The 23,534-nt window shown below is 53.2% G+C and overlaps 8 protein-coding genes across 8 annotated transcripts; 4 read left to right on the forward strand and 4 right to left on the reverse strand.

The window, feature by feature from the left end:
• Nucleotides 1-297: 297 nt before the first annotated feature.
• BBA_02194 (SART-1 family protein) lies at nt 298-2,223 on the reverse strand (the record flags this gene model as incomplete). The annotated part of the gene is made up of 1 exon (XM_008597291.1): nt 298-2,223. The coding sequence occupies one exon, from the start codon at nt 2,221-2,223 to the stop codon at nt 298-300; it is 1,926 nt and encodes a 641-aa protein (XP_008595513.1).
• Nucleotides 2,224-4,198: 1,975 nt separating this feature from the next.
• On the forward strand, nt 4,199-6,212 carry BBA_02195 (glucoamylase I precursor; the record flags this gene model as incomplete). The annotated part of the gene is made up of 2 exons (XM_008597292.1): nt 4,199-4,427; nt 4,507-6,212. 2 exons carry the CDS (start codon nt 4,199-4,201, stop codon nt 6,210-6,212), a joined length of 1,935 nt encoding a protein of 644 aa, XP_008595514.1.
• A 2,017-nt stretch (nt 6,213-8,229) lies between these two features.
• BBA_02196 (nuc-1 negative regulatory protein preg) lies at nt 8,230-9,393 on the forward strand (the record flags this gene model as incomplete). Its single annotated transcript, XM_008597293.1, has 2 exons — nt 8,230-8,897; nt 8,961-9,393. 2 exons carry the CDS (start codon nt 8,230-8,232, stop codon nt 9,391-9,393), a joined length of 1,101 nt encoding a protein of 366 aa, XP_008595515.1.
• A 534-nt stretch (nt 9,394-9,927) lies between these two features.
• BBA_02197 (nucleoside-diphosphate-sugar epimerase) lies at nt 9,928-10,914 on the reverse strand (the record flags this gene model as incomplete). The annotated part of the gene is made up of 1 exon (XM_008597294.1): nt 9,928-10,914. The coding sequence occupies one exon, from the start codon at nt 10,912-10,914 to the stop codon at nt 9,928-9,930; it is 987 nt and encodes a 328-aa protein (XP_008595516.1).
• A 1,674-nt stretch (nt 10,915-12,588) lies between these two features.
• On the forward strand, nt 12,589-13,187 carry BBA_02198 (uncharacterized protein; the record flags this gene model as incomplete). Its single annotated transcript, XM_008597295.1, has 2 exons — nt 12,589-12,659; nt 12,782-13,187. The coding sequence occupies 2 exons, from the start codon at nt 12,589-12,591 to the stop codon at nt 13,185-13,187; spliced, it is 477 nt and encodes a 158-aa protein (XP_008595517.1).
• Nucleotides 13,188-14,005: 818 nt separating this feature from the next.
• On the reverse strand, nt 14,006-15,893 carry BBA_02199 (neutral amino acid transporter; the record flags this gene model as incomplete). Its single annotated transcript, XM_008597296.1, has 5 exons — nt 14,006-14,110; nt 14,261-14,542; nt 14,659-15,368; nt 15,435-15,696; nt 15,753-15,893. The coding sequence occupies 5 exons, from the start codon at nt 15,891-15,893 to the stop codon at nt 14,006-14,008; spliced, it is 1,500 nt and encodes a 499-aa protein (XP_008595518.1).
• A 2,099-nt stretch (nt 15,894-17,992) lies between these two features.
• Nucleotides 17,993-20,032, forward strand: BBA_02200 (nitrogen assimilation transcription factor nirA; the record flags this gene model as incomplete). The annotated part of the gene is made up of 4 exons (XM_008597297.1): nt 17,993-18,849; nt 18,906-19,024; nt 19,090-19,321; nt 19,369-20,032. 4 exons carry the CDS (start codon nt 17,993-17,995, stop codon nt 20,030-20,032), a joined length of 1,872 nt encoding a protein of 623 aa, XP_008595519.1.
• Nucleotides 20,033-20,230: 198 nt separating this feature from the next.
• Nucleotides 20,231-22,662, reverse strand: BBA_02201 (nitrate assimilation regulatory protein nirA; the record flags this gene model as incomplete). The annotated part of the gene is made up of 5 exons (XM_008597298.1): nt 20,231-20,801; nt 20,861-21,202; nt 21,250-21,572; nt 21,623-22,423; nt 22,489-22,662. The coding sequence occupies 5 exons, from the start codon at nt 22,660-22,662 to the stop codon at nt 20,231-20,233; spliced, it is 2,211 nt and encodes a 736-aa protein (XP_008595520.1).
• Between the last annotated feature and the right edge of the window lie 872 nt (nt 22,663-23,534).

Consider the following 23,534-nt stretch of genomic DNA (forward strand, 5'->3'; position numbering starts at 1 on the left):
GTAAAGTTGAAGTTTAGGTAAAGAATTCATGTATTAGTGCCATCACTCGTGTATGCATGTAGGCAAGGAGGTGGTGGAAAAAAAAAGCTGCTGATAATGCGAGATACAAAGTGTCAAATCAGAGTCACGAGCAGTATTGATGGACAGTTAAGAGCGAAGAGAATGCGAGAAAGGAAAAGAGTCTTAAAAAATGACGAGAACAAACAATACAAGTGGGACACTTGGAATGAAGTTGAAATAAAGTTGATGTTAAAAGCTAAATGTTGGATATCTAGAGCTCATCGCAAACCAGCCAGTCTACCCTAGACGAACGCCCGCCTCCTTGCGCTTCTTGAGCTGCTGCGCCGTGGCACGGCTCATGCCCGCCGCCTGGCTCGCGTCAAACATGCTCTGGGCCTCTCGCCTTTTCGCGTCCTCCATCTTCTTGAGCAGCTTTGCCTGCTTCATGTTGCCGCTGCCCTTGCCGTGGAAATGGTGACTAAGATGCTTAAACGCATCCTTTGTGTCGAGGTCGCGCCCGAGCTCGTCGCGGTACGAGAGCGCCACACTGGGCTTGTAGCTGTCCTCAAAGAGCGCCGCCATGCGCCGCGCCTGCTGCTGGTCGCGCCACTGATTCTGCTGCCGGGCATAGTCTTCGCGCTCGCGCACCGACATGCGGTCCAGCTTGCCGCTGGCGCGATCGCGCTCGCGCTGCCGTCGCGTCTCCTCGTCGAGCTCGTCCTCGAGCTGCTTCTTCTTGGCGAGGAAGTCTTGGCGACGGCGAAACGCGGCGTACTCTTCGTCGCCCTTGGACTCTTCGACGAGGCCGCGCTCGCGCAGCAGCGACAGGGCCGCACCCATGCCGCTGCCCACCATCTTTTCCTCTTCCTCGGCTTGCGGCGGCTGGGGTTCCGCGTCTTCTGTTTGGTAAACCTGTGCGTCTTCCAAGTCCTCCATGACGGCATCTTGGCCATCTTCTTCTGGTGAGGGTTCCTTTTTCGGAGACGGACTTGGCTTTGGTCTGCGTTCTTCTTCCTCGGGTACGGTGAGATTAGAGACAAACTCAGATACAGCTCCAATGACAAGACCGCCATCTTCTTGTGCTTCTGCGGCCTCTTCGTTTTCTTGTTCTTTGAGCATCTTGGCTAGGTCTTCTGGACGACTCTTCTTGCGCTTTTTGAGCGCGGCCCTTCTTTGCGCAGCTAGCGACGCTTGCAGGTCGTCGTCATCCACAAAGGTGTCGGATACCGTCTTTGGTCTTTTGGGGACACCGTCTTTGCTATCGACGTCCATTTCGTTGTTTTCTTCGGGAACAGGTTCTATCGGGAAAATGTCGTCCGCATCTTGTTGTTTTTGTCTTGTTTGCTTGGATTTCTTCTTTTTGGGTTTCTTGATTTTGATTTCCGACACATCCAGGTAGTCAGAGGTAGGCTGTGTAGTATCACCCACAATGTCGTCCAGGGATATGTTCTGTTGCCTCTGATTCGCGGCCGGCGCACTGAGGATATCTGCAAGCTCAGCATTGATGCCCGTCTCATCGAGCGTAAAGCGTTTTCTCTTCTTTCCGCTGATCTCTTCATCGTACTGTGCTAGGATGCCGCCGGCTTCTTCGCCATCCATGGGGTTGTAGCCCGGACGTTTCTTTAGCAGATCCAGCTTGTCCTTGAGCGACTCTTGTTCACGAATCGCCGCATTTTCCAGCTCGTCGTCCTCATCATTGGCATCAATCGCCGAATCCTTTAGTGTGAGAATTTGCTCGTCGCCGTCAAGAAACGCCGACATGTCGTGGCCGACCTTGATGCCAGCTAAGTCCTTGGACGTATACTGCACTGCCGCCGCGGCTGCCGCCTCTGCGGCAGCCAATTCCTCCTCTAGTTTTCGCGCCTTGTCAATCTTTTTTTGGCGCTTCTTTTGGCCTGTCAGCCATGCGCGCGCATCGCTGGGATCGTCTGCTTCGGCTTCGCCCAGACCCTTGCCCTCGAGGACTAGGTTGCGCTGGGCCATTTCGCGCGCTCTCTTGGCCGCGGCGGCCTTTTTCTCGCGGATGCGCTTGTTGATCTCGCCATCGAGGTATCTGTTATAGTTGTCGCCACCCTGAGCTTCGCGGGTCTCAAGCGTGCTACCGCGGTCGTCGTCCGATTCGGAATCTGAGTCACTGGGCGAGTCCGCACCGGGAACGGGCAGAGGTTTCATGCCCAGTGACACTCGTATGCGATTTGTCTCTTGTATCGTCGCGGCGTCCATGGTTGCGGCGTCTGATTATGCACAGCTTTGAAGTTGGTGCGAAGGAAATTGTCCTCTGGTCACTATTGCCTTGTAAGTCGCCGCTATGGATTGCGCTGCCTGCAATTTGTTAGTGGATCTTAGTTGGTCTTGGCCAGGTTTATTTAGCCGCATCTCTCCCGCCACCGCACGTGATGGACCCTCAATTCTCCAACGCACCCATAAAGGCCCGCCAAAATTTCAGTTTCTTCTTTCTTTTCCTTTTCTACTTCACCGGATCTGTGCCAGTCGTCCTCTGCCTTGTTGCGGAGTTGACGTCTGTGCAGCTCGATACCTCATGGAGCCATCAACTTGTTATGATGTCAATTTCCTATCGACAGGTCCCAGAGCAATCGGGGGTGTGGTTGCACTGCTCGTCGTCCTCTGTGGCGGCTGATGTGGTGATCACAGCCATGCTTCCAAAGCGCTATATTTCAAACCTTTTTTCCTAGGTCGTTGACCTATGCGGTTGAGGAAAACCATGGCGTCTTACATATTTCGATCGAACGATGCGAGTTTAATGGACGACAATGGCATACCAGGCGGCAGTCGGCGAAGTCTGGTGCACGGGCAGCTGAGGTCTCGTGTGGTTTGGAAAACTCTGCAAACCGAATGAAGATTTGGGCTCGAGTGTAAAACATTGTAGATACGATTCGCCCTGGTACGTGCTCGCAAACCAGTATACAGCAGCGAACCAACTTGCAGTCTGCTGTCAACATGACGACGCGGCCAAATCACAAGCCAACTTCGGCCCAACTGGACTCTTTTCATAATACTCGTATTCCCAGGACCTGTATTATCCTCAAAGTGGTCAACATGAATATTGCCTGACAATTATTGCAAACCCATTTGGTATTTTGTACACCAGGCAAACCCAGTTAGCAATCTGCTACTTGAACACTGTAATCTTGCTTGGCGTTTCTTTTCCTCAACCAAACAATTGCGCCGTGGTGCGCATCTCGTCATCACGCATGTCGCTGCTCCGCGCAAAGACTCCGCTCATCTTTGGCAGACGGACCGATTGACCAAAGACACGGCTTTTGCCGGCACCAGAAGGCTTTTACCAACTCTTCAGCTGGCTTGTGATTGAGCTTGGGACCTGCTTCTAAGAGTATATGGCGACCTGCCGAGGCCGATTTGCCTCCCGTGGACCCGGATTACTCTTGTCAGCGCGCCACTTACACTGCAACCACCCACATTCTTGTCGGCCCGTGATGAACGCTGCGCGCTGTCAAACCCCGACCTGCATGGGTGATCAGCTCGCAACTATAGTCAGCTCCATTTCCCCAGACGCCCTCTTTTAGGCCGAGCTTGCGCGGTCGTCTTTTGCGGTAATACAGGTGATTTGTGTCGGTCACAAGCATCCCAGGCTGGGCTGTTTCCCCATTATTAACACTGCTTCTGTTCCTTGTCCACTCTGTAGAACAGTCCACTTGTGTTCCGGTTTGCCGTGCAAACCGTCCTTTGCATCGCGCGATGGACGGCGACTTCAGTTTCGGCCTTTTGCGCCTCAACATCGACGCTACGCATGGCTCGAGTCGGACCGTTCGCTTCAGTCTCCGCTGCCGTCCCCACGGGGAATCGCCGCCAAGAGAGTAGCAACATGGACAACCAACTATTGAACCACGGTAGTAAAGGATGTATTTTTGCACGAGTAGTAGAGAAGAACTGATTTACGTCAAAATGAGAAAATAAACCGGGAAGAATAAGATGGACAAAGAAAAGAACAGTAGACAAGACTGAGATGAATAATGAATATAAGGCAAAAGATGCATTACATGAGATGCAGTGGTGTTTGTCTTCTTGTCCACTTGGCCGCCTTGTACCCACCTCCATCTCCAACTGCAACCTCGTCGACTTGGCTATATAAGCGCCGAGGCTGCCCCTCGTCATCATGGACAGCGCTGTGTTATCATTTTTCTGGACGAATTCTTCCATCTCATACACACAGCCCATCATGCATGGTCTCGGAAGCATCCTGCTGCTCGGCACACTGGCGGCTCAAAAGGTTCTCGGCCTGCCCAGCACCCAGCATCTCCAGCGCCGCACCGTCAACAGCTACCTGGCCGCTGAAGGTCCCATTGCGCTGCAGAAACTGCTCTGCAACATTGGTTCAGACGGCTGCGAAGCTCTATCCGCGGCGGCCGGCGCCGTGGTCGCGTCGCCCAGCACCAGCAGCCCAGACTGTATGAAGCCCCCCCTCCTAACCATCCAGACACGGCAACGTATGACATCTGAAGCGGCTTTTACTAACGTTTCAAGCAGACTGGTACACGTGGACAAGAGACAGCGCGTTGGTGTTCAAGTGCCTCGTCGACCGCTTCACGCACTCGTACGATGGGAGCCTGCAGAAGCTAATCCAGGAATATATCGCCGCCCAAGCAAAGGTGCAGGGCGTGTCGAACCCGTCGGGGTCCTTGTCGGATGGGGCGGGCCTGGCCGAGCCCAAGTTTCACGTGGACCTGTCTGCGTTTACCGGCCCGTGGGGGCGGCCTCAGCGGGACGGGCCGGCGCTGAGGGCGATTGCGATGATTTCATACTCTAACTGGCTGATTGACAATGGGTACGCGGTTACGGCCAAGGAGATTGTCTGGCCCGTGGTCCGCAACGACTTGAGCTACGTGGCGCAGTACTGGAACTCGACTGGTTTTGATCTGTGGGAGGAGGTCAATGGAAGCTCCTTTTTCAGCGTTGCGAGCCAGCACCGATCTCTCGTTGAGGGCAGCAGCCTGGCTGCCAAGCTCGGACAGGACGGCTCGGTGTACGGACAGATCGCTCCCCAGATCCTGTGCTTTTTGCAGACGTTTTGGGTTGCCTCTGGCGGATACATCAACTCCAACAGTAAGCCAAAAGAAGGACAGCTGGTTCCGTGCGAGGTGCTAACACGCATAGTCAACCAAAACAACGGCCGCACTGGAAAAGACGTCAACTCGATTCTGACTTCGATTCACAATTTTGATGCGGCCCTCAGCTGCGACGCCAGCACCTTTCAGCCGTGCAGCGACAAGGCGCTTTCCAACCACAAAGCTGTTGTTGACTCTTTCAGATTCTACAATATCAACAAGGGCATCGCAGAGGGCAAGGCCGTCGCCATTGGCAGATACTCGGAAGATGTGTACTACAAGGGAAACCCCTGGTATCTGGCGACTCTGGCCGCGGCAGAGCAGCTTCACGATGCGCTGCACATCTGGAACAAGAAGGGCTCTATCACTGTGACGAGCACTTCACAGGCCTTTTTCAGCGATTTCGTGCCCAATATTTCGGTGGGCACATATGCTAGCGACTCGAGCACATTTACGAGCATTGTGGAAGCTGTCACAGCGTATGCAGACGACTTTGTGGCCATTGTGGCCAAGTACACGCCGTCTGGAGGCTCCCTAGCTGAGCAGTTTGACAAGAACAACGGCTCGCCGTTGTCTGCCCGCGACCTGACCTGGTCCTACGCTTCGCTCTTAACAGCCATTGACCGCCGCGCCGGCGTCATCCCCCCATCGTGGGCCAGCTCCGGCGCCAACGAGGTCCCCGGTTCGTGCTCGGCTAAAACTGTAAAAGGGACATACACGTCGGCGACGGCCACCTCGTTCCCCGCGAACCAGACGCCCAAGACTGGCGTCCTACCGCCCTCGACGACGCCCGCGCAGCCGACGTGCACGCCGGTAGCCTCGGTGGCGGTGACGTTTCGCGAGACGGCGACGACGGAGTTTGGGCAGACAATCAAGATGGTGGGCAACGTAGAGGCGCTGGGTAATTGGGACCCGCACCGCGGGGTAACGATGGAGGCGAGCGAGTACACGGCGGATAATCACGTGTGGAAGACAACAGTGTGGCTGGCGGCGGGTGAGGTGATCGAGTACAAGTTTGTCAATGTGCGGGCGGACGGGTCGGTGGTGTGGGAGGCGGATCCGAACCACAGATATACGGTGCCCAAGTCATGCGCGGGGACGGCGTCGAGGGCGGACAGCTGGCAGTGAAGAAGGGGACGAAGAAAGGGAAAGGAGAAGGGAAAGATACGGCTTGAGCATGGGGTAGCGATGAGTTGTCATGACGTGCTTGGTAGACATAATACCGACTCTCGATGCATGTTTTCTAGACGTGACGGTGATTGGTAACGCGAAGACTATTTCCTCGACTTTGCTATCGCCGCCTCCTTTTTTCAACGAGTGATGGTTTCTTACCCCTTCTCGATTGATTCATCTATTTCTCACCTCGTACGTATACATTGCAACGAGCGGCCTCGCGTCTTGTTCAACACGTACTGGCAGCATTGACCTACTAAGAGGGTCATCATCCCCCCTCCTTATCTCGCACAATAAATAGACAGATTGCGATGCGAGCTATGTACTAACATCGTGGGGCGAACCTTGTCGGAGCAGGAACCGATACGGGAAGGGGTCAGGCGGGCTGCGAGATTGACAGGAGCGTTTTGCTGGCGAGTCAATGTGGCACGTGGGCATTGTCTTGCGAGACCATAGGTCAAGTTTTGCTGCATGTGTCGGGGGTTACGAAAGCTTGTTTGATCAGGGTTTTGTGGTGCGTTCTATTCTAGAGTCCTTGTGATGGCGCGCGTGCAGGTCGAGGATGGGTTTGTATCTGGGCGTAGAGAGAAACAAATGGGATGAACGGGGTGGAAAGCCAAGACGGTTGAGGGTTGGCGATGGCCGATGGCCGATGGCCGAGAGAAAATCTCTCTCAGCCTCGATATCATTGCCAGCAATATCCGCGCCGACCGCGGCCTCCGGGGAATTCTTACAGGGGGAGGAGGGGGGAGCGGGGGGCGGAGTGTGGTAACGAACGGGAACGTCTTGGCAGACGGCTGACGGCTGACGGCTGACGGCAAGACTATTGGTGAAATCATGAATCGCGCAGCATGATTTATTTGATCATGAGCACCGAGATGCTCAACCTGACAACTTTCCATTGTCTTCAAACGTTCAAGGGCAAAGTATAGCAGGCCAAGAATGGCCGCAACGTGCCGCTACTGCATGCATTGGCTGTGCGGTAGATGCCATTCTGGGCTTCTCCGGCGTCACGCTAGCAATTGCCTACTCTACAGTGGTAGTAGCACCAAGTTTATTCTCAGTCTTGGCTCAACTGACACTGACAGTGGCTTTTACGGCGTTTATTAATTACTCGTAACCAGCGCTTGGCCTTTTTTTTTTCTTTTTTTTTTTTTACTTCTTTTGGGCGTCTTTAATACGGAGGATTGCCCCTTTAATTTAGGACATTTAATGGAGCTGTCCTTATTTCCCATCATACACGTTCATCACATCTTTTCCGTTTGCTCTTGACTTGCCCACCAGTTCCTTCTCCATCCTATGAATTGCCACCGTGGATCAAATTTAGCCTTCCCCGTATCTCTTCGCTGCCATTTCATTATTTCTATGCACTGTCTCTGTTCTGTCTAATCAACTACCCCTCCCTTTGATTGCGCTGAACCCGTCCAATTAAACTCCTTGCGACTCTTTTGACCGTGCCACGAGGGGCGCTCACTGGTCCATCCACATCCAAGTCCAGACCCCTACCGACCTACCACCCAAGAAATCTGTACCACCACCACTCGGCAAACGCAAAAACACCCTACAAGCTCACTTTGATATTTTCATTTCCTGCTCCGACAACCATTTGTCCTTGCTCACGATCCTTCTCGCTACATATTGGTCCTTGCGCAACTGCGATTCTCCTTTTCTCTTACAAGCCTGCACCAACACCCTCCTTGCCGCGCTCTCTGTGGATTTGCGACAAGTGGCGCGGCTAGCCGTCAAGTTTGCAAACTCCGACGCAAAAACTTCTTCAGCTCCCCGTACGACTTCGCACAGCACGACAACCTTATTTCGAGCCGAGGCAGGACCTGCCAGCCCGGAGACTCATCCCATGCTTGCTCGCGACAGACGCCCGCTGAAATAATCCGCCGCCCCCGCCAATTCGCTCCCAATCGCATCCCATCGCCATCCGCTCTCCCATGGTCCGCGTGACGATGCGCCGAAAGCCATGCTGAGGCCGTCTCCCGTTTTGACTCCCCCCTCAGCCAACAACTCGCCCACTGCATTTCGCTATGCGCCTGCTCAGTCGCCGCCTCCCCTTTCGCCCCGATCTACTGCGCCTCCGACTGCCGCCGCGACTACACCAGCACGGTCAGCAATCACCGCTGCTCTGGCCTCGAGCCCGCGCCCAATCACCTCCTCGCAGAGCCGAAACCGGGCGCACTCCTTCGTCAACATGGCGGTGCCTGATGCTGCTGTTGGGCCGTCCTCTGCCACATCTGCGACAGACGCCAAGTCTCAGGCCGTTGCTGCAGACGACACTCCAGCTACCGCTGGCGCCAAGCCGCAGACCGCTGCACCTCCCGCCTCGCAACGTTCCCTCTCCAATGCCACGACCAATGGTAGCGCCTTCACACACCCATCTCCTTCAAAGCGTCGCGGCGAAGAAATTCAACATGCTACAATACCTCAGGCCGAGGCCGTTCAGCACCAGTCCACACAACCCGCAAAACGCGCCCGTCCCGACGAGCAGCCCCCCAAGGTTCTGCCTATCCGCTACGAGTTCTGTCATGTCGACGACATGGTCGAGCTCATTGCGCACATGCTCAACGAACTCATTGCTACCAATGATGCCATTCGAACCACCAGCGGTGGCCTCACCCGGTTTCATTCGAGGTAGGCGGCATATGCAACTTGGACTTTGTGACATAGCTAACCCATTTTTTTCTGTACCTGCAGGGCTGCACCAGGTATATCTGTTCGCGATTACTTGCACCGATTAGCCAAACATGCCACCCTCATACCGCCGCTGCTGCTCTCCATGGTCTACTACATTGACCGTCTCTGTGCCCTCTACCCAGAGTTTACCATCAACACCCTCACGGTCCACCGCTTCCTCATCACCGCCGCCACTGTCGCCGCCAAGGGCCTTTCGGACTCGTTCTGGAACAACACGACCTATGCCCGCGTCGGCGGCGTACGGCTTGCCGAGTTGAGGATGCTAGAGCTCGAGTTTCTCTACCGCGTCGACTGGAGAATCGTACCCAACCCCGAAGTGCTTGTCGCCTACTACCGCGGCCTGGTGGAGCGCACGCCGGGCTACGTCTTGGAGGGAGAGGGTGCTGATGACATGAATGACGACGACCTCGAGAACGACTTTGACGACGAATAGGAATTGTCCTCGAACTCGGATTCTTGGCTCACATCATGAATATATACGATGGCTTTACGCATTGCAACATATTACGGATGAATGGCGGCATACTCACAATTGAAGAATACGACGATCAAAGAGAATAACGGTAATATTCATACACGGGGTTGGGTAGGGTTGGCTTTTTTTTTCGCAGGGGCGTTTTGTCTGATTATTTTTCCCCATTTTTTTCCCCTTCTCTTTTTACTGACTACAATTGGGCACTCGTATTTATCATGTGGCGTTTGTTAGATGGTGGTCACCGTTTCCATATTGAAGACATCCTGGTTCTTTGTTCTTTTCCGAACCGACCTCGCTGGGGCATTCTGAGCTTTCATCTTGCAAATAGTATTGAACATTTTTCCCACTTGCACGCTGCTCGTCTTTCAGTATCAGTACAAACGCATTTTCATGTTGGCATCAGCGACCATATTCACGACAAGCAGGTTCACAACGACCAAACTCAGGACCAAATCCACAACCCAAATTTCTATATCAGGCCTCATCCATTTCTTAGGCTCCTTTCATCTTTAGCCCCTCGGCAAACTCCTTCACCGCCTCCAGAAACGTCCCCGCCGGCTCGAAACCGATACCCAGCGCCCTCTCTACATCAAAGCCGGCCGGCCAGCTCTTAAACAACCTCGCCGCCTCCTCATCAGGCTCCTCCCTCCGCACCAATCCTACCGCCTCCTCCCCGCCCACCTCCCGCAGCGCCTGCAGCATCTCGCCCACGCTCACCGTGACGCCGGGCAGCAGCACCTGTCTGATGTGCGGCGGCAGGCAGTCCCGCGGCAGCTCGAGACATTTCTCGAGATTCCGCACCAGCGTCTTTGGCGAGCACACCCAGCACTGAAAGTTGTCGTCTGTAACGGGGAGGGTGCTCTCTTGGCCTTGGAGAGGCTCCCGGATGATGCCGCTCATCCAGGAGCTCGCGGCGCGGGTCGGCGCGCCGGCGCGCACGGTGATGCTGGGCAGGCGCACAGAAAAGGCGGTGACGAGGCCGCGACGCGTGTAATCGTTGAGGAGCAGCTCGACCATGAGCTTCTGCGTGCCGTAGGAGCCCTGCGGCGTGGGTAGTGTGGTTTCCGAAGGCCACTGCGGCGGCGGCGGTGGTAGCGGCGCGCCGTAGGTGGCGCAGGACGAGGCGTAGATGATGCGGATGCCGATGCGGCACGTGGCCCGCACGGCGTCGAGGAGGTGGATGGTCGACAAGAGGTTGACGCGGTAGCCGAGATCGAGGTCGGACTCGGCGCCCGATGACATGACGCCGTGGAGCACGTAGATGGCGTCGAGATCGGGGGTGAGGTGGAGCGCGGCGGCGGCGGGCAAGGGCGACACGGTGAGGTCGGCGGCAACGGAGACGGCGTGGGGGTGCGAATGGCCGCCGGGGATGGGAGGGGCATGGAGGTCGGTGAGGATGACGGTATGGCCCTGGGAGAGGAGGGACTTGGCGAGGATTTGGCCTACGAAGCCAGAGGCGCCGGTGATGAGCACTCTCATGGTGGTGCGGGGTGGTTTATGCAGATGGAGACGAAGCAGTAGATGCAATGGATGGTTTAGAAGCGGCACAGAGTGTTGCTCGACAAAGCTTTGCAAGGATGAGGCAGTTGGAAGCGGTTGGTGTTTGTATTCTGCAGTATGAAATTGATCAATGACTGAGACGGCGTTTGACGAACTCGTTTGGGAACTGCCATGACAGACGCGGGGTTATGGGTGGCTTGCGGCAGAACCCCCCACGCAAGCCATGTACGCCAGTCAAGGATCCTTCCTATAAAATGCGGCATATAATATGCTGCATACTGTAGTAAAAGAAACCCGAGTTTTACTGACCAACTATCCTACGAATGAAACCTCTCTGTACTTTTGAAAAAAAAAAAAAAAACAAGAAGTGACGTGCCACAGTTACCGTTTCCGTCGCTTGTCGTGGAGCGTCAGGTGCTCTGGCTGCAAATTCGCAAAGATTCTCTCCGGATCGTACCGCGACTGAATTTCCCAGCAGCCTCTCCAGACGCTCCGGCGCGTACCCGGCAAACACGTCCTGCCCGGGCGCGGCGGCGTAGTTGGGGTAGATGAAGGGGTAGTGGTCCAGACCCTTCGCCCTGCCGAGCAATCCCAAGGCGCGCGTGGATGCGCTCGGCGGCGGCGGAGACGGCCTCGTCGTCTTGAGCGTGCGCATACGCCGTTGTCGTGACAAACACTGTACAAGAAAAAAAGTTGAACAAAAGCTGGCGCGGGGGGGGGGGAGACATTTTACGAGTGTAAGGAGAGGAGAAGCAAGTAAGAAAAAGACCATAGAAGGGAGCTTTCAAACGCCCTCATCGACGAGTAAGCCATGGCCAAAAGAAGAAAAAAAAAAAAAAAGAAAAAAGAATAGGACGCACAGAAAAGAGGCCCGTCCTCGGCACATAGACCAAACGCATTGCCGCCATTCTCTTGCCCCAGCGCAATCTCGTGCGCCGTCACGAGCTGCTCGTTTGTGCTCTGCAGGCGCGTCGGGAACGTCGTACCGGAGCGCAGCCGCTCTCCTGCATAAACAACTCCCAGAACCGCACAAGCAGCGCCGCGTCGGCCCGAAACGTTGCTCGTCCGCCAGTACTACCGTTTATCCGTAGGGGTTCATGGGCGTCACCTCGCGCGTGAGGTCCGACAGCGCCCGCCCGCGGCCGCGCCTTGTTGTGTGCACGTGCGGCAGGCTCGTCAGCGGCCGCAGCGAGATGGGCACCTCCTCCTTCTCCTCTGCGTCGTCGTCGGCGGCGGCGGGTTGGCGGGATGATGATGACGACGACGACGACGACGACGACGATGATGATGATGATGCGACATATGTGCTGCCCGCGACGTACATGCGTGGACCGGGCATGTAGCCAAAGTAGACGTACGCGCCGACAGTTTCGTTTGGTAGAGAAGCGCGGTGCGACGCCAGCCCCATGAAGCCGTCTGCGAGAAGTTTGGAGGCTAGTGCCGTAGTTGAAAAAAGTCTAGCATGCGGTGCAGGCATCGGACGGCCGGCAAAGTGCGCGCCGCGGAGGGACCACCACCACCACCGCTCCCGGCGGTCCGTGAATGCCGAGACGTCTCAGGGTTGTCGTCGAGGCGGGCTGACGAGGTGGACGTCGGTGCCGCCCCAGAACTGTGCGCTCCAGCGAATGCGCTTCGAATTCGAAGCGCGTGACGATGCCGAAGGCTGCTTCCGCCGCCGCGCAGCGCAAAGTAGAGATCTGGGTTAACGCTGACGCTCGCATTTGGTGATTGTGCCGTTGGGGAGAACTACCTGCCCCATTCACCGGCAAACCCCCCTCCGAGGCCCTCATGTTTAGCAGACTGCAATCACGATACGAGATGTCTGGTAGGGGGGAGAATAGGGTAGTTATGCTAACCTCGAAGCTTCGTACATTGTCGACGGCCCATCCGTGACGAGGCGACAAAAACGAAATGCCCCCGCCGAGCGTGAAGCCGCCCACGCCGACCCAGTCGACACGGCTCCCGGCCACGGCCAGCCCGCGCGGCTCCAATTCTGCATACACGCGGCCCCAATGGTTCCCTGGCCCAATGAACACGGTACTACTACCATTGCCGTTGCCGCTGCCGCTGACCTCGATCCGGTCCAGCCGCCCGAGGTCAATCACGACGCCGCTCTGCCGCGCATTGGTGCCGAGCGCGTTGCTGTGGCCGCCGCTCTTGACCGCGAACCGGCAGCTGTGCCTCGTGACGGCGCGAACAGATATGGCGACGCCCTCGGCGGTCAGAGGCTCCGCGACGCAGAGGGGGGATGAGCTCGCGCTGCTGCACGGCGTAGAAGCTGGACGCGAAGCGGGCAGGGATGGCGGCGCGGTGGTGGTGGTGCACGACGAGGTCCAAGCTGGTGGTCGCAGCGAGCGATTCGCACTGGGTGAAAAAATGATACCAGTCAGCGCAGAATTTTGAGATTCCCAGTTGGGTTTTTGATTTGGATCAAAACATACAGCTAAATGGCAACCTTGCCCGTCTGTCCCGTTGACGGCGGCGGCTTCCGAAACCAGGGGCAGCAGTTGCGCAGGCACGTCGGCGACGTAATGCGGCTCCGCGAGTACCGCCATCAGCATCAACTGCACACATGTCGCAAGAAGAAGCAGCATTGCTTTCTTATGCCGTTGGATTCCGGAATGAGAATAGCTGTCAAGGATGGGTTGGTTATTCAAAGGTTTATCGTATATCGTGGGGAGATGGCTTGTTTTATAACGTGTTTGCTGGTCGTCGGTGCATACTACCCTTGTCTCATCGCCGTGAGGGTTCGGAGACTTATTAATCGCCGGGCACGTACATACCACCGCGACAGCAACGTCTCTGGCGAGAATCGTCATCCATTCACATCACTAGGATAGAGATGAAGCAAAATGTTCAATTGCCAAGGTTTCTCGAAAAGCCGCGAAATTATTGGCACAGAACTAGGATGGAGCACTAGATTACGGCGTCCTTGGATTTAAAAGTTGTCGTAGGTTAAGGGTTAGGGTTATCAACAACTCTGAGCACATGCTACTAATCACAGCAAAGTGTTCACTGGAGCAACCCCAGTGAGACGATTGCATCCTCAAAACGCTTGTTCACACGCTGATTAACCCATTACAAAAGTCTGCGCCAAAACAAAGCCAGACACGGAAATCTGTTCAAATTTGCCCTCTCGTCCGCAGTAGTATTCAGCGCTCGTGTATTCCACTAGCTATTATGTGGAATTTGAATTGTCAGCGCACGACCATGGTCGGCTCGACGCCGCTGTTCCATATGATTGAATGATTCCAACCACTGAGCCATAGGTACCAGCAACCATCAAGAAATTACCTATAACAATCACAAATACGCTCCAAGCTACCATGAATATCCATTTGCGTGATCTGTGCTCCTGCATCTTTCCCTTGCTCCAGTTGTCATACAGCCACATGCATCCCATCGGCTGAAAGCATTGCAGTGTTCCCAAAAGGGCTCCGATAAGAGAGACCAGTCTGCCAAAGGCAGGGATACCACTAGCCACAATGTACGCGACTGTACCGACCGAAAAGGTACAGCCCAGCCATGTGCCCCAGTGTACCATGGTGTTGGCCGCAAGGTGTCGCGAGCCTGCCAAAATCCGCACAAATACGTACTTGCTCGCCATCTAGATGTTTTGTGTTAGACACTGATATCAGACCTGGCACAGCCCAGATTCCGAGTGGGAAAAAAAGAAGAAAAAAAAGGAAAAAAAAATGAAAAACAAAGGAAAAGATTACTCACGTGGGTAGAAAGAGTGGCTCCGACTACCAGTCCAGGGAGAGCTATCCCATAACTGATTTGCTTGACTATTTTCCCCGCAGATCCAAGCGCCGGCGAGGCTACATATGAGCCGCAGAAATAGTACACGACCATGCCCACAGTCACGTATGTGATTGTCACGACAATCTGGCAAATCGTCAATGCTTTGGCATAGAGACGAGGATCTCGCATCTCGGACACAATCGAAAAGAACAATGGAGTGCCAGCGTATGCGAATATAAAGGTTGTAATGGCAGAAATTGCCTCGGTGAAGCTCGGACTTCCAAACAACTTGTAGTCGGAAGTCCAACTACCTTGCTGTGGAGCTGTATCAGGCCGTTCCTGTACGCCAACGGCGATTGTCACAATAGTCACTGTGACGGTTAGCAGGTGCGGTTCTTTTGCAGACAATGGAATGAACTGGGATAGAGCGGTTAAAAGCAGCGGCGCAACCTTGAGAGATCTAGAAGATGCTTTGACTTTTGGACGAAAATCCTTACCAGCAACAAGAAGCGATACCAGACCTCCCCAAGCAAGAAGGCTCAGGCGGCCTAGAGTGCGGATGCTGGACAAGCAAATGACGGCAATGGCAGTCATTGCAACAAAGACGGCTGTGCATGTGCCATGGGTAGACACGGCGTTTAGGCCAATCGAGGCTCCAAGCATGCCAGAGCCAGCACCAAACGTCAAGTCTGCAAGGAAAAACACCTGTTAGACTTGCAAGAGTGAGAGATGGTAATCGTTGTCGATTCACTCACAGAGGGCAAATCCCGCACCCAGAATCTCGCGGCCCAGCCTGCCGCTAATCATGCCTCCTACATCAGCCACTCCGTATATCTCGGGGTGGTTGAGCTTGAAGACACCAACAATGTGGTTGGACCACGTCGTGATGACGGCCACTGCAAGTAGACAGAGTACGCCAGGGATGAGACCCAGAGTGTCAAAGGCGCCGGGTATGGAAAGCACACCGAGGCCGATTTGGGACTTCATCATGAGAGCGGCGGATCCAAGCCAACCGACCTGAGCTGTTTTTTTAGTATCAAACTACCCATGTTGTATGGGGTAGATGTGCGTACGTTGCGATAATTGGGTCCTTGATCGGTGATTGTACCAAAGACTTCATCATGAAGTATATCAGGGTCGTCCAGTCCCTCCACCACCATCACCTGGCCAAGTGCTGCGTCACTGTACTCGGTCCTGTCCTTCTTTGAGCCCATACTTTTGATTTTGTTTGGAAAGATGAAGAAACCCTTTTTCTTAATTTGTGTGCGAGAAGTCTCGGTCACGCTTTGCAATGTCGACTTTTATAGCCCCCAGATCCTGGCGTTGTTGTTAACCTGGCCAATGAAAGATGAGGCTCAAACGCGCTAAATAACCATGTTGATGCAAGATAATCGCCGGGCTCATGAATTAACTTTTTTTTTCTTGCACATGTCATACCAAACTTGGCGCGCCCGCCGTCAATGTTTCCGTGACTAATGGAGAGGACCTAGCAAGTATACCTTGCGCGATTCGGAGGGCTTTGTGTTGTTATCGCTCGTTCGGGCATCAAACAAAGTGTCGGTTTTCTTCTTCTTCTTTTTTTTCTTTCTTTTTTTTTCTTTTTTTTTTTCTTTTGCCTCTTCAAGCATCGTCAGCAAACAGCGCAGCATCTTGATCGAGTTGACATAAAAAGACGTGAGATGAACCATTGCTGGTCCTTTTCAACGCAAACGATTGGCGCGGGTAAAGAAACAAGCTCGGCGACTGCGTCTGCACGCCATTTCGAGCAGAGGTTATTGAGGGACTCGACGGGGACGAGATGAGGGCAAGTAGGCTGAAAGCGGCTACTGGTAGGCCCAAAAAAAGATTGCGTGATCAATGAAAGAGGACAAGATCAAGTCAATGCAGCCTTTTAGAACCGCAAACATCCTTGCGCATCTCTTATATAAAATGTTTTATGCATCACATTTTGACCCGTCGTCTCTTGCGGTGAGGTGGTTTAACGTTTTGCAAGAGGCTTGGTGCTTTTTTGCTATAGGGCCACATTAACAAGTATCACGCTTGTCAATCATGGTGTTTACCTAGGTAGCAAGCGGCCAAGCCACACCCATTATAAAAAGTTTAGTTTCCATGTTTTCCTCTGTGAAGCCCCCATCCAACCCCGTCTTCTGATGAGCCTAGTACAGCCTACATATTGTACTAGTTTAGCATCTTACCCCACCGACTTGGTGAAGGCCATTTAAACCATTATTATTTAGTTTTTACCAAAAAGAGACTGCGCTTTTTTTTTTTTTGGCGTGGATAATGGATTAGCCGCAATAAATACTGTAGAAGAGAACCAATTTTGTCAAGGCAGAAATCTATTATCATCTAAACAACTTCATTTCAACTGTTGCGTTTGCTTCTTGTGAGAGTGAGCGCGCTTTCCACATCAGACGGCAGCTAGCAGTTCCGTCTTCTCCAGACCTGCGCAGGAATCTTGATTTCACTTGTCGGCATACCAAACATCCGTAGATTACTAACTAATAATAGTTGCATTACTGGGGGGGTAAGTTGGGGGCGGCAAGGGTTCAGGCCAAGGGGTCCAACGCTGTCCTTCTCCAAAGGAAAAAAACCTCCGAGGCAAATACCGAGCTGTGATTGGCACATTCAGACACGGAGAAAATCCCGTGCGGTTGGAGCTTGCCATTGGTGACGTATGGCAGGCCCCAACTTTTTTTATTGAAACACTCGTTGATCTTTCTTTAAATACATCACCACATACACATACACACACACACACACAAGGGGGGAAGTCGACTAGACCATGTTCACAAAACAAGAACCCTAAATGACGAGTCACCAGGTCAGGGATAGCCCAATCCATCGGTAACAACGTTTCAGTTGAGCACAAAAAATACTACCTACATCTAATATGGAGCACAATTACCGAGCACTACAGCCTAGAGACGGCGCTCCTCAACGGCCTGCCCCGCTGTATCCCGTTGTTACAAAGCGTCATGCTGCGTCGGTTGCTTGCCAAGAGTGCCGACTCAAGAGGATCAAGGTAGTAGTTTTATTTTTTATTTTTTATTTTTATTTTTATTCTTTCTTTCTCTCTCTAAAGCTGCTCCTCTTTTTCTTTTTTTTTTGTTGAAAAAAAAAAAAGAAAGAAAGAAAGAAAGAAAGAATGAAATCTTGTAAGAAACATTTCTAATGTGGCCCAACGAGTTTCTAGTGTGAAGGCCGACGTCCAATATGCTCCAACTGTGCAAAGAGGGGAGTCGACTGCGCATATCGCGATGAGCTGTGCGTGTCCAAGGATGCCAGAGAGACCGTGGTCAAGGTGGTTCACATGCTGGGACGGATGCCCTCGTCGGATGCGATTCGCATCATTGACAGTACGAGAAACGAACCTAGTGCAGAAAAGATTCTCGCCTTGATTAGAGACGGCTTAGCGCGCCAGAACAAACAGCGTACGCCGGTGCCGCCGGGCTGCTCCAACCCGACGACCCCGGGAGTCCAAGATGAGCATCATGGCCGCCCAGAGGCATTGGAGACACGCCACTCTGTCGCAACTACTACACATAGTTCAACCTCTGACCCCCCTCTTCCATCTCCCCGCACAGCTCATCAACCTCCTGGAGGCACTCTACTTTCACCAAACTTGCACGTGTCGTCGTCTTCTTCGTCACCTCCTCCTCCTCCTCCCAACCAACTCGAATCATCATCCTCGACATGGTCCTGCGTAACCGACAATGTCGTCCTCACCCATCACCTGCTCGCCCTCTACTTTTGCTGGGAGTACCCCAGCTTCGCGCCCCTCAGCAAAGAACACTTTCTCCACGACTTTAGCCACCGCCGCCACCGCTACTGCTCGCCCATGCTCGTCAACGCCCTGCTCGCCCTCGGCTGCCACCTCTCGGAGCGTCCCAACCTGCACGGCGACGCCTTCTTTGCCGAGTCGCAGCGCCTCTTTCTTGCGTCTGCGCCGCCGGGCCGCGGCCACCAGTTCCTGCCCACCATTCAGGCGCTCGTCATCATGTCGATACGGGAAGCCCGCTGCGGTCGGGCCGTGCAGAGCCAGCACTACGCAAAGCTGGCCATCAGGCTGGCCATTGAGATGGGTTTGCATATCGTGGCGGTGGAGAGGGATGATGAAGAGCGTGTCGTACTTTTGAAGACGTTTTGGGGAGCATTTACCCTCCATCAGTAAGTTGTGTCATCATCAGTCAGTCACTGTTAGCCGCTGACACACTCGGGCTCAGGACGTGGTCCCTAATGACTGGTACTGTACCACAGTGTACAAGGCATATAAAGCTGCCTCCCAAGCCAGCAAATAATACCGACGTCGAAACACCGCCCTGGATACCGTATGTAGATGGCAGTAAGTGAATAGGTGCAGACACATTCAAGCTGTTATGAAGCCAGACATTGACAGATGATGAATAGATGCGCATCTGCTACCCTTTATTCAGCTATCAAATGTTCGATCCATATACCGATGCTTTGGCGATCTTAGCGAACTTGTCCACCAGTCTCTATATCTTCTTTTTTGCCCCGAAGAAACCTTGACGGCTACGACGCTGCTACAAAACTATCACCAATACCTGGATTGGTACGATCAGCTACCAGAGGCTTTGCGGCTAGGCTATAACTCGACGCCTGCGGTCCTATTTACACAGTATGTATACACCTTTTCAAAGTCATATTTCTCCTAATTTAAAACAGTCTTTACTATCACTTTGCCATCCTCTTGCTCTTTCGTCGCTTCATCAAAATACGCGTCATCGGATCTGAAACACTGCCCTGGCAGGTTTGCTCACAGTCTGCCGATGCAATCCAAAACCTCGTCATGTCCTACTCAAAACTCTATACCCTTCGAAGAACCGCCTCCTTTCTGCCGTACATCATGTTCACCGCAACTACCACACTCATTGCCATCGCCGCGGCACGCCTTCACGTTGACCTGGGCGAAAGTGTTCTTGACGCGCCAGCCATCGCCGACTGTCGAGCGCGCGAAGCACTCAGACAAAATATTGAAAGCTTCATCGAGATTGCGCCACATCATCCTTTTGCCAGCCAGGCTCTGTTCTATCTGCAGCGCCTGGCGGATGGGTGGGGATTAGATGTAGATGGCGGCATGCCACCGGTGTATGGCTATAGCGATCCAGAACAACAGGGCGACAGTAGCTCATTCCGTTTCTCGCCGCCAAGGGAGGCGGAAAACATCACTCACAAGTGGCATGAAAACGCAGACTCGGTCGAGGATCATGGTGCTAAAGGGGCACAAAGCAACATGGAGGCTTCGATATCCCATCTATTCTGGCTGCAGGAGCAGCATCTGCCACTCGATGTGGGGGCATTAGAGCAAGCAGGGTTTAAACCACTCTAGTGGCTGAGTATAGTTGAATATTCAGAAACAACCATAGGGCAGAATCAGTCGTTGAATGCCTTGTTCACGTCAGTCGTTACATCACGTGGTTGCTGAAACGAGAGTCACTCTCGCCAAGTAGCATCAGTTCGTCACTGACTGAGTGACCGTTCACTTCTGGCGACAGGTTTGTTGCTATAGCGTCAAAGTTCAAGCAGGCTACAGATCGCCCGTAGTCAAGTCGTTGAAAAGGAGAAGCTCGTCAAACCGCTGGGCCATGGCAACAATCTGTGCCTCCTGCAGGCTTCTTGTCGCCAGATCAAAGTCCAGCAGACCTCGTACCACTGCCTCGTCCGATGCCATGTGATGTTTCCCGACGGCTCGAATCTCTTGCATCATTGCGTTTGCGGTATTGCTACTCAGTGCGCCACAGTCAAGTGCAGCGGCCAGGTTAGCCTGGGCAATAAGCTGAAACGGGCGGTAGCAGACAAAGGTATCTTTCCAGAACTGAAAGCAAAGCCGAAAGTAAAAGTACCAATCTGGATCATAGTCCGCGCATTTGAGGACCTCGATGCTTACTTTCATAACGGCGGTGTTGAAGAAGCATATTATGGGTGATTGCGCTTTTCGGTTGTGGTGCGTGTAGATGAGCCGTTTCAGCTGCTTTAGTGAAGCATTGTAGATGGCTGAAGGCGTAGCGTCGGGCGAGGTGAAGGAGCGAAGGCCAAGTTGTTCGACGTTGCCTTGAAACGGCTGAAAGAGGGTGAGAACCGTATGATGAAACAGAGCACTACGAGATGATTAGATACTTGGAAGGCGTACAAAGTAAAAGCACAAAAAACGACTCACTGAAAGAAAAGCACATGAGTAGGGCTGTCATCACCCTGGCGCATTTCGGGTAACATTGAATGCGACGATTCGAGTAAACTTTGATACTTGCTCTCGGCATAAGAGAGGGGGACTCTTGAGTCGATTGGTCTGTCATCCTCGAGGGTGTACATGGTATTTATTTCTTGAATTATGACCCACAGTTTGGACAGCGTCTGATATGTCTGCCCCATGTACAAAGGCAGTGGATGAGGCGGCCATAGAAGGGGTGTTCCATGATCAGTCCGCCTGTGGGCATCACCGGGAATGGGAAGAAGAGGCGGTTCAATAAAAGCCTCAATTGGATAGTACATACGCCGATATCTATCAAGGTTAGTACGGGTTCAAGAGAAAGAAAAATGGCTTCTAACGTTAACCAGGCGTATGCGCCCCAGGCAGCAAATGCCGAACTCTTCATCTCTTTGAGCGGAAGTGAATGTAGTTGCGAGACTAGTTCTTTGGTTGGTTTGACTCCCATCAAATTCATCTTTTCGGCTAGTTGACGACATTCTATGGCAATAGAGCTCCCAATCTCATCTCGTCCGCTTGCACCAGTCGACAAAGCCAGATACGTCAAGGCAGCTAGGTGATTGGTGGTCTGCGAGCGCTGCTCCGAGCGGCAAAGTCGTTGTGCTTCGTCCAGGAAGGCGACACTGAAAGCGGAGGATCGGGCATCGAATTGTGTGTATGATTGCTGCGGCAAGATGTTAGGTTGGTATAGAGACAATGGAAAAGCGTACATACGCATGCAAAGGAAAGCAGAGCGCTGACGAGAAACGGCGAACAATAATCCAGTTTTCGGTCCACCAGATCATTGAGAAATAAATCAGCGTCAACGCATGCATATATAGGATGATCGGAAACAAGATAGTGAGACAAGACACATGCTGCAAATTCATCGCTGACTGGAATAGACGTCCAGTAAGCGATGTTTAAGCGCTTGAGTCTTGCATCGCAGTACCGGCGATCTGGTGGCGGCCCTGCGATTAGGCGATTTCGCCGCTGGCTACTTCCTCGCAATGGCGATGGAGGTGCCGGGGCGATTTGGGGGGTAACAGGCAGCACTCCCTCCAACGAAGGTGTTTTAGAGGGGAGCCTAGATCTTGGCGATGCCACTGGGTCAGCCGATGGAAAGACGCTGTCAATGTCGACAGAGGCAATATCCAACGGCAACAAGGCTGGATAGACTGAGGTATGAAGCACGCTCAATTCAAACTCTGCATCCGATTCCGTGGGTGGCGAAATGCCACGCGAGGTCCTTCGCTCCGACAGTCTCGCCCCAGTGTGTGCACCACCGCGAAGAGAGGAAAGAACTCTGGAGGCGTTTGGGGTCAGCCTTAGGCGTCGTACTACCGACATTGCGTCCGTCTCCGGCAAGGTTCGAAGATGTTGGAGGATATCGGCATGTTCGGACAGTTGCTGCTGCAGCTCATCGATTCGGCGTTTGAGCGCCATGCTCCTCGTCTCCTCTGGGCTCGTGGACGCATACTCGCACTCGACGTTGAGTCTGGTGCAGCGGGCACACACTGGACGTGCGCGGTTGCACTGTGAGTAGGTCTATGTCAGCAGCGGCATGTCTACTTTTGCATCATGATAGAGGGAAAACTTACAGCTACCTTTCTCGCGCGGCAATTGTCGCAGGCGATGCCGTTTACACGCCGCCTTTTGCCAGGCTGCGTTTCCGCAGCACCATCGTTGACAGAGCCTGGCACTGTATCACCAGGATGTTCCGTATGCTCAGGCTGCAATGAAGACGGTTGAATAGTTCGGTAGCGTTTTTGCATTGTAATGGGACGGGCGTTGCGGATGGTTCAACGCTAGGAAGTTGTGCTAGTTAGTTAGTGTAGGAGCTCATTATTTAGACGTCAATATCAGTTCAGTCTTGTCGAGAGAACAGGTCAGCCCAACCACTAGCAAGGTGCGGGGTGAAAACTCCGGTAGCTATGATTGGCCGAAGCCTTCGGCGAAAGTCGATCATTGATTGCCTAGAGACAAAGTGACGCAAAACTGGCCTCATGGTGAATGATGCTCGATTGATCCATTTCCTTCGGCAGTTCTCGGATTACACTAGTACGATGGCGGTAATATGGTAATTTGCACAATTCCCGGCTGTCGTAGGTTGGGTGCTTGAGGAACGCTGAAAACCCCGCCACGTCTCCATCGCATGATACGCTAATTTTTTCAATAAAAGGAAGCAAGCGTAGTATTGTCATTCTTGCTGCCAAGGGCCTTGACGATTGGGGCTCAAACCTCGCATGACAGGTCATGATCTGGGCATTTCGGGCAAGTACTGCATCACGGGCAGTAGCAGCGAGCATCATGTTTTCTCATCAAGCCCGAGCTCAGCACATCAAGGCATTGTATTCTTTAATCATTGTCAATGAGACAAAAGGTCCAGAATTTCGGCAATGAGAAAATGAAAATTTGATTCGGCCTCTGGAATCATGACTGCACCCTTTTTGCTTGATGTTTGCAACTCGGCAAAACAGTCATCCATGTTGGAAAGTGAAGCATTGTTAGAGTCCTGGGAATAGTGCTCCTTGCATAGCGCCTCCAGGGTTAGGGTCGAGGTCATTCGTTGGCCACCAAGACACCATGCATGTATCACTTTCGCTGTCAATCTATACAACTACGCTAAAACATGGAACCAAAAGGC

Source organism: Beauveria bassiana (assembly GCF_000280675.1).
Source record: "Beauveria bassiana ARSEF 2860 unplaced genomic scaffold BBA_S00004, whole genome shotgun sequence".
Classification (NCBI taxonomy): domain Eukaryota; kingdom Fungi; phylum Ascomycota; class Sordariomycetes; order Hypocreales; family Cordycipitaceae; genus Beauveria; species Beauveria bassiana.